General features: G+C 36.0%; 1 protein-coding gene across 1 annotated transcript; it reads left to right on the forward strand.

Annotated features, from left to right (window-relative positions):
- The first annotated feature begins 245 nt into the window (after positions 1-245).
- Rnb (BTB/POZ domain-containing protein Rnb) lies at positions 246-6,721 on the forward strand. The gene is made up of 6 exons (XM_089864880.1): positions 246-342; positions 595-894; positions 989-1,019; positions 1,429-1,615; positions 2,241-4,040; positions 5,025-6,721. Exons 2-6 carry the CDS (start codon positions 631-633, stop codon positions 5,791-5,793), a joined length of 3,051 nt encoding a protein of 1,016 aa, XP_089721006.1. The 5' UTR covers positions 246-342; positions 595-630; the 3' UTR covers positions 5,794-6,721.
- Positions 6,722-9,125: the final 2,404 nt, after the last annotated feature.

Below are 9,125 nucleotides of genomic sequence, written 5' to 3' on the forward strand. Positions count from 1 at the left end.
TGGTATTTCGTTAGTCTTGTTGCGTGATCGAGTGGGCTATGTACGATTTCGTATTTTATTTGTGAATTTCTTTGAAATTCTTGGTGTTATAAGCTTTAAAACGCATAATTCTTATAATAAATTATTAAATGTTTATTGTTTTAATGATTTATCATCAATTTTAATGTAAATTATTAAATTTTTATTGAATTATTCCACCGGGGTAAACTGAAATGAACTAGTAGCAGACGATGTTTTAAACGTCACTTCTGCGTGGTGTCTGTTCCGTTTTCTGTGCGGGTGGCCCTTTCATCCATTTGCTGCGGAAAATCGTTTAGAATCACCTTTAAACTTTAAATTAAGGTAATTATTTATTTGATTAACATAAGTACATTAATTAAAACGTTTGCAACAAATAAAATTGTTAAATAATGAGGCATTAATTGTTAAAATAACGCGATTAAAAGCTAAGTTCATGGGATGAGATTAGATACCATAGCTTTTAACCTTTGGGAGTTTGTGGTCTCTAGCTGTCACGTGACGTGACTGACGTGACCCCGGTGACCTTTGACTCCGCATTTTCAATATGGCGGTCTCTTTTTTTTTATTTTAAAGACGCGGAATAAATCGTGGAAAAAATTCAAATTCTAAATGAACGTTCACCGAAGTCGAAATAAAAGTGACTCGTCACCATTGCGACAGTTAATTCACTCGTTGGAAAACGGCAATGCGTCAAATCAACACGGGACCCTTTCAAAAATCCGGGCTAAATTATCGGATTCCAATCAAATCAAAGAATTTCATAAAGCGGGTGGTCTGGCAATAATCTTGCCATTGTTGGAAAAACCAAAACTTCTTGATTTAACTGTTAGCATTCTTGCCAATTGCTGTCTTGATGTTGATGCTAGAGAATGGGTAATTATTCACAAATTTTCTTAATTAATATGTTTTAATTATAGTGAAAATGTTTATTTAATTTTTAATCAATTTATTTTAATTTCATTTCCAGCTTTTGGATAATAATGGAATCTCCCCAATAGGTAATTATATCAATTTTTTGCTCGAACTCTCTTTGTGTCATGTGATATCGCGAGGCAATCTGCGCGTGATTGAGTGGGCTATGATTACGCGTTAAACTTACTTAGGCCCGTTAAGCCTCGGCCAACTTTAATGAGTCAGCATTCTTTTGTCAATGCGTTTGACTTTAAACTTGCAAATTCTTGTCCCCACAAACACATTTTTAAACTACTGGCGTTCTTTCTTTCATTTCTTTCTATAGTTCAAGCTTTTAAATGTTTTTATTTAGATTATCTTTTACTTAAGCCTTGGCCAACCCAATGAGTCAGCGTTTTCTTTCTCTCAATGATTGTGACAATAATTTCAAATTATTGTCCACAAACACACGTTTTTAAACTATTGGGTGTGGTTTTGTTTCTTTTCTCATGATAGTACAAGCATTTAAATGTTTGGCCTCGGAAAGCATACAAAATCGTTGTTGTCGGGCCTTGGCCAACTTAGCCTTATCGCCTAGAGGAGCGTTTCTCTTACACAAAGAAAGTATATTATCCCTGGTGGTCAAGTTTCTGACAGAAACAACTGATCCTCTCTGTCAACTAACAGCAGTCAGAGCAATACGGTCAGTTACTATAAAGTTTTTATCTTATAATCGCGGTCCATATACTTGAGATCAGGGTTGCCATGCCAATGTTCGGGACTTGTGTTGGGGGGGGGTCCTTTGAGGGGGCAAAATGTCATGGAAGTAACATTGACTAGTTTTTGGCCTACAAATAGTTAGGCCTAGGGGAGAAGAAGGAAATAAGCGGAGTTTAGAAAGCTATAACTAAAAGAACGGTCTTTTTCTAAATATAAAAGGAATTAAATATTAAAACATAATTAATGATCTCTTATTACAAAGTAATTAGCATTTAATTAGTCTTAAAAATAATCAAGGACCACTGCGACACCCGCCATTGTTTTAGTGTCGTCTGCTAAATCGATCCACTTACTGTACGGGTTGCTTGAATTCTCACAGCCCACTCGATCACGCGCGTAACATGTTCGATTTAGCAGACGCCACTAAAACAATGGCGGATGGGCGCAGTAGTCCTTGATTATTTTTAAGACTAATTAACTTATAATTGAAGATAATTTAATTTAATTACATTACTCAAAATTATTAATTTCATATTTTTATATGGCAACCCTGTAGTGTTAATTCCATAGCTTAGCTGACCTTCCATATCCCCCTTATTTTTTGACAGCCTGTTAACGGGGGGTTCCTTCTACAAAAGTATTTTGGTAGAAGAAAATGGCGTCCTTCCCGTAGTTGACCTATTAAAATCGGACAATGCTAAAGTCGTATCGTGCGCGCTAAAAACCCTATCTACCTTAACTGAACATTGCAAACCCGAAATCGCGCAACAAGTACAACGCAGTGAAGCCGTGACGTCAATTGTGACGTTATGTACTTGCGATAATTACGAAAATAAGGAAAATGCCTTAATTACTTTAGTTAACTTATCAACGCAGTCGGTTATACGTCCGGTACTCGGCAACAGCGGCGCCGTGCAACTTTTAATTAAACTAATAGAGAACCCTGAGACGCAAAGGCCTAACGCGCTAAGCCTCGTCACCGCGTTATGCTTTTACTGCCGCGAATCGTGCAGCAGGGTCAAAGTTCGCGATAACGATGGGTTGAAAGTACTTTTAAACATATTAAACAACGCGGATACGCACGGAATCCACGAACGCGTCGTGTTCTCGTTGTTGGCCTTCCGGTATGACGAAGCTAGTCTCGATGTACTGATGGAATTAGGCCTAATTGATATACTAGTTGAACAGTTAAATAAGTACGTTGAAAAGAACGCCAAAGAACATAACACAAAACCCGATGATGAAAATGGCGATGTTAGGAATGTTAACCTTGAAATGACCCCGAAACCGTTTGTGTCCTACGCTAATGTTAACGAACTTAGCAAGGACGAGGAAAGTGAATTGTTAAGCGTTATGAAGCTAGCGAAATTGTCGAAGGTGTTCTGCATACATAGCCCGAGTTACCAGTTAGTTCAGAATGAGGTTAAAATCCCCGATAACCCCACGGATATTGTTGACCCGAGGCTGGACACCAAGTACCGCGATGTTCAAAGCCCCGCCAGTATCAACTCCTATTGTTTGTCCCCCGATGCCTCGTCATTAGATTGGAGTTTACCAGGATCGCCCTTAAGTTCGCGTCCACGTTGGTCGCAATCTCCCTCACCTACCAATATGTCCAGTTGCGACTCGGACTTATCTCCCGCGGTGTCCCCAAGTACCTCCTCGTTCAACCATCAATATTCGCCGGTACTTAACGACGAAATTTATAGCGACGCTGAAGTTAACGCCCAAGATGAAATGGTGACCGCGACCATTCCTAAAGAGATGGTGGTAGACAAAGTACTTGAGGACTTAACGCCCAAGTTGATGGCAATTCCAAAGCGGAAGCATGTCCGTAAACGAACCATTAGCGAAGACGGTTCCGGTGGTTCAAACGCGACTCGATCTAAAGTGACCAGGAGGCAATCGACCTCCGCGAGTACTTGTTCCGATATGTCCTCTACTGGTTTTCGAAGCCATAAGGAACCCGAGAATTCCGAAGAGGAATCGACTATGGGTGGACAGATTGTTCAATTACTTTCGCATTTGTCTCATATGGAGAAACACAGCGATGCATTGGCGACCAAAGACTGTGTCCAAGCAATTTTGAAGTACTTGAGTCGATTGGCCTTTGTGTCGCCAAGGGCTAAGCGTTTATTGGTCAGACTGTTGGGTGATTACAAGTGTTTCGAAGCCCTGATACTCTTCGATATAATCGACTTGATTAACGATACCTTGGAGATAAAACACACGCCCGCAAGTACTTGCTGTTTTTGCACCAAGTTGGGAGGGATTAAACAGAAGTTGAGGAATGTTATGAGTTCCGTTTCGGAGTCCGGATATGGAATTGGAATTCTGTCGCATATTATCCTGACTGGGACAACCAAGGAAATTGCTAAATGCGTCTTGGCAATCCCGCATTTAATAAGGTTAGTGTTGATTTTTTTTGTTTCGGGGTATTGCAATTTTGCGTTTTAACTTGCGTTGCTTAAGTACTTGCTTAAATGTAAAGTTCTTCTGTTTGGAAAACCTTTTGTGGAAATCTTTTTAGTGTTTACCAATGCCCCATTTGCGCATGTCTCAGGGTTTTTGCGCAATTCATTTGCTGAAAAGGGACTTCTGCGGATTTTTTTATAGTGTTTACTAGTTCACTATGTCTTAGTGTTTTACGCAATTCATTAGCTCAAAGGGCTTTGCGCAATTTTGTAGTGTTTACTAGTGCCCCATTTGCGCATGCCTCGGAGTTTTTCTCAATTCGTTGAGGAATAATTTGTAGTGCTTTTTAGTGCACTATTTGCACTATGTCTTAGCGTTTTGTGCATTTCATTAGCTCAAAGGGCCTTGCGCAAATTTGTAGTGTTTGCGCAAATATTTTGAACACGCTAGATCAGGGTTCGTACGGAACCTGGATATCCTGGATAACCTGCATAAGTCAGGGATATGGAAAATAGGGGAAAAATTCAGGGATAAGTCAGGGATTTAAAACATTTTCCTAAAAAGTCAGGGATATGTCAGGGATTTTGTTTGACGTATCAAACCATTCTTCATGCAATGCTAAATATGAGCCAGGTGTGATGAAGTTGGCTCTGGTAAACACCTTAAAATGGTCAGGGATATAGGCAACATTTGGTCAGGGATATAGGCAACATTTGGTCAGGGATATAGGCAACATTTGGTCAGGGATATAGGCAACATTTGGTCAGGGATAACCTGGAAAAGTTCATTGTAAAAATTTCGTACGAACCCTGTAGATCGAGTAATGAGAACGTAATTCTCAAGGCAGTCCTAGTGTCCCTTACAGTAACCCTTATCTTTATGCGCACTGTATCCATCCATGCATGACGCATTCATTTTGAACCTCCTCACGTTGGGTTGTTTTCCATTGAAATAACGCCCTCTGAAAATTATTTCAGAGGTCATTACCAACTTCGCAAATTACTTTGCGACTGCGGGGGCCTCATTCAACTGTTGCGATTACTGGATAGCGAAAATCGCGCGGCCGCGGTCCAAAGTTTAAGCGTCTTATGTCGAAACTGTTTCTCGCACGCCTTCAAAAATTACAACAGCCCCGTGAACCCTACATCCAAATGCGCATGCGCGTACGCGACCTTAAAACACGACGTTGAATTCGCGCTCGATGACAATACGGTAATGGCGGCCAATCGCGCTACGCTCTGCGCAAACTCCGATTATTTTAAAGCCATGCTGGAAGGATCTTTCGCGGAATCGGTATCTAATCTGATCAAATTACGCGACGTCACCCGTGACGCGTTGTTAACGGTCTTCCATTATTTATACGGATGTAACGTGATCACGTGTTCTCCGTTAAGTTCGCGCGATGTCCATTTAAGTTTGGAAGTACTTAGTCTCTGCGACCGCTTTATGATTGACAACTTGTCCAAAGTTGTCACCGGAGAGTTGTTACGTCATTTGAATCCCGGGAATGTCAAATTAGTTTACGCGCATTCGGTTAAGTTTAGTTACGAAGATTTAAGTACGGCTGTCTTGAAATACGTCATGATTGGAGAAATGACTCCCGAACAAAGGCTTAGTTGTTTCGAGGATTTGAAATCCAGTCCCGGTATAAGTAAGGTGTTTATTGGAGATATAAAGGAGACCATTTTGAAGCAGTTCCCAGAGAGCAAGTCGGCGACTAAGCAGTTGACTGAGGGACAGTTGTAGGGTAGTGGCAGTTCATGTTATTTCCGCTTAGAACGTAATACAGTCAATGGTGCAAACTGCCATTACTTCAATTTTAAGATAGACTAGTGGCAGTTCATGTTATTTCCGCTTGGATCTTTATACAGTCAAAGGTTCAAACTGCCCTACTCTCTATTTAAGATACTGATAGGCTAGTGGCAGTTCATGTTATTTTCCCGTAAAACGTAATACGGTCAATGGTGCAAACTGCCATTACTCTATTTTTAAGATTGACTAGTGGCAGTTCATGTTATTTTCCTGTAGAACGTAATGCAGTCAATGGTGCTTACTGCCATTACTCTGTATTTAAGAATAGACTAGTGGCCGTTCATGTTATTTCACCTTAGACCTTAATACAGACAAAGGTACTAACTGCCATTACCCGATTTTTAAGATCGACTAGTGGCAGTTCATGTTATTTCCACATAAAACGTAATGCAGTCAAAGGTACTAACTGCCATTACTCTATGTTTGAGATCGACTAGTTGCACTTTATGTTATTTTCCTGTAGACTTTAATACAGTCAAAGGTGGGGGACTGCCACTACTCTATTAATTTGTAAATATCGCCTACATTTTTAGTTTAATAGGCCTAATGCATTCAAAGGCAAGTGTTGACGCTTTCCTATTCCCAGTTACCTACAAAATTTACCTATAGAATTAATTATATTTTTACAATCACGAAGTAAATGTTTACTAATTAGAATCACCGGTATTTTCTTAATCTTAATTAATATGAATCATTTAATTATGGGTTTCATTTTGTACTATCGCAATATTTTCATAACAGGGTATCTATATTTATTTAAATAATCAATTCAACTGTAATTATTTATGCAAATATTTGAATTACCTCTCTGACGTGCAGCGCCTCTGATATCTGTAATTAAAAATAATTAATTAACATAAAATGTTGAACATTATTTTTTTGGGGGGAATACAATGTTTATTTCATACACATGGGTTTATATACATTGTTTTTTTCTTTAACCTTGGCACATTAGTAGAATTTTATTATTCAATAACCTTACAGCCCGTTTTTATAAAGTTAGTTAAATTTAACATTTCTTCGTTAAATTTAATTTTTTCTTAACAATTGGGTTCCGAGTTGAATTTTCTCAATAATAATTGGGTTCCGAGTTGAATTTTCTCGATAATAATTGGGTTCCACTATAAAATGGCGTGAAATTCGTACGTGTATATATATATATATATAGAACAAAAAAAGATATATAACTAATTTTAATTGTAATTTTAATTAATTTAATTGAAATTAATTTTAATTAAATTAATTTTAATTTTAATTAATTTAATTGAAATTAATTTTAATTTTAATTAATTTAATTGAAATTAATTTTAATTTTAATTAATTTAATTGAAATTAATTTTAATTTTAATTAATTTAATTGAAATTAATTTTAATTTTAATTAATTTAATTGAAATTAATTTTAATTTTAATTAATTTAATTGAAATTAATTTTAATTTTAATTAATTTAATTGAAATTAATTTTAATTTTAATTAATTTAATTGAAATTAATTTTAATTTTAATTAAAATTGAAATTAATTTTAATTTTAATTAATTTAATTGAAATTAATTTTAATTTTAATTAATTTAATTGAAATTAATTTTAATTTTAATTAATTTAATTGAAATTAATTTTAATTGAAATTAATTTAATTGAAATTAATTTAATTGAAATTAATTTAATTGAAATTAATTTAATTGAAATTAATTTTAATTTTAATTAATTTAATTGAAATTAATTTTAATTTTAATTAATTTAATTGAAATTAATTTTAATTTTAATTAATTTAATTGAAATTAATTTTAATTTTAATTAATTTAATTGAAATTAATTTTAATTTTAATTAATTTAATTGAAATTAATTTTAATTTTAATTAATTTAATTGAAATTAATTTTAATTAAATTTTAATTTTTAATTTGAGTTTACCAGATTTTTATAAATACAAAATATTCTAAATAACAGTTTACTGAAACGCTAGTTGCCGCCTTTTTGTGTTAAATGCAATTAAATTTAATTGTAATTAGCCGCCTCGTACAGGGATAAATAGTATTTACTAATTAGAGAGTTTATTGTTTAAGCATACTTTGCGTTTTGCCTAAACCACTTTTTAAACAAAATAGTTGCCTTAGTGCGCATGCGCTTATATATATAAAAAAGAACATAAACATAACTGAAATAACGTGGAAATACCGAAATACCTATTTAGCCGTTTTTGCCTACAAGTGATTATGTGAAAAACTGTTCATTTATTGGCAGAATGCGATGTGAACTAGACCTTTTGGCCATCGGCTTGATGGCGCAAAAGCAAAAATGCGTCGTTCAGAAGTTCGTAAGTTATTCTCAGGAAGTGTGCAACCATAGTTAAACCTGAAACTCCAGTTTAATAGGAATACGGGAAAATGCCTAAAGAATTCAAACGTTTGCTGCGAGAATGTAGATGCGTACTTCTGTTGATAGAACTTATGAACTTCTAATATACATCTTTTTAAATGTACACTTAAATGTTTCAGTAGATCCAGGGAAAAAATGTAGATGCATACTTCCGGTGAAAGTAACTTATAAACTTCGGATAGATTTTCAAAGGGATACTTTAATGGGCGGACGAACTCATATTGAAAAATAACCAAAACGAAAAAAAAAATGTCACCACATGACGTCATCGTGACGTGTTAACTATTTTCACCATGACGTCATCGTGGCGTATTAGTTACTTTCACCAGATGACGTCATCGTGGCGTATTAGTTACTTTCACCAGATGACGTCATCGTGACGTATTAGTTACTTTCACCAGATGACGTCATCGTGACGTATTAGTTACTTTCACCAGATGACGTCATCGTGACGTATTAGTTACTTTCACCACATGACGTCATCGTGACGTGTTAACTATTTTCACCATGACGTCATCGTGACGTATTAGTTACTTTCACCAGATGACGTCATCGTGACGTATTAGTTACTTTCACCAGATGACGTCATCGTGACGTATTAGTTATTTTCACCAGATGACGTCATCGTGACGTATTAGTTACTTTCACCAGATGACGTCATCGTGACGTATTAGTTATTTTCACCAGATGACGTCATCGTGACGTATTAGTTACTTTCACCAGATGACGTCATCGTGACGTGTTAGTTACTTTCACCAGATGACGTCATCGTGACGTGTTAGTTACTTTCACCAGATGACGTCATCGTGACGTGTTAGTTACTTTCACCAGATGACGTCATCGTGACGTATTTCAAATTGAGTTCCTCCCCCTTAAATGCGCTACAGTGTGA

Source organism: Phalangium opilio, unplaced genomic scaffold (genome assembly GCF_054372755.1).
Source record: "Phalangium opilio isolate 3A_F unplaced genomic scaffold, DU_Popi_V2 ptg000013l_1, whole genome shotgun sequence".
NCBI lineage: Eukaryota > Metazoa > Arthropoda > Arachnida > Opiliones > Phalangiidae > Phalangium > Phalangium opilio.

Bases quoted from the DNA above. Each gene is read 5' to 3' on its own strand.
- Rnb (XM_089864880.1), top strand. From the start codon at position 631: ATGAACGTTCACCGAAGTCGAAATAAAAGTGACTCGTCACCATTGCGA. The intron at 1,616-2,240 runs GTCAGTTACTAT...ATTTTTTGACAG, and splicing joins ACAGCAGTCAGAGCAATACG to CCTGTTAACGGGGGGTTCCT. The intron at 4,041-5,024 runs GTTAGTGTTGAT...AAATTATTTCAG, and splicing joins GCAATCCCGCATTTAATAAG to AGGTCATTACCAACTTCGCA.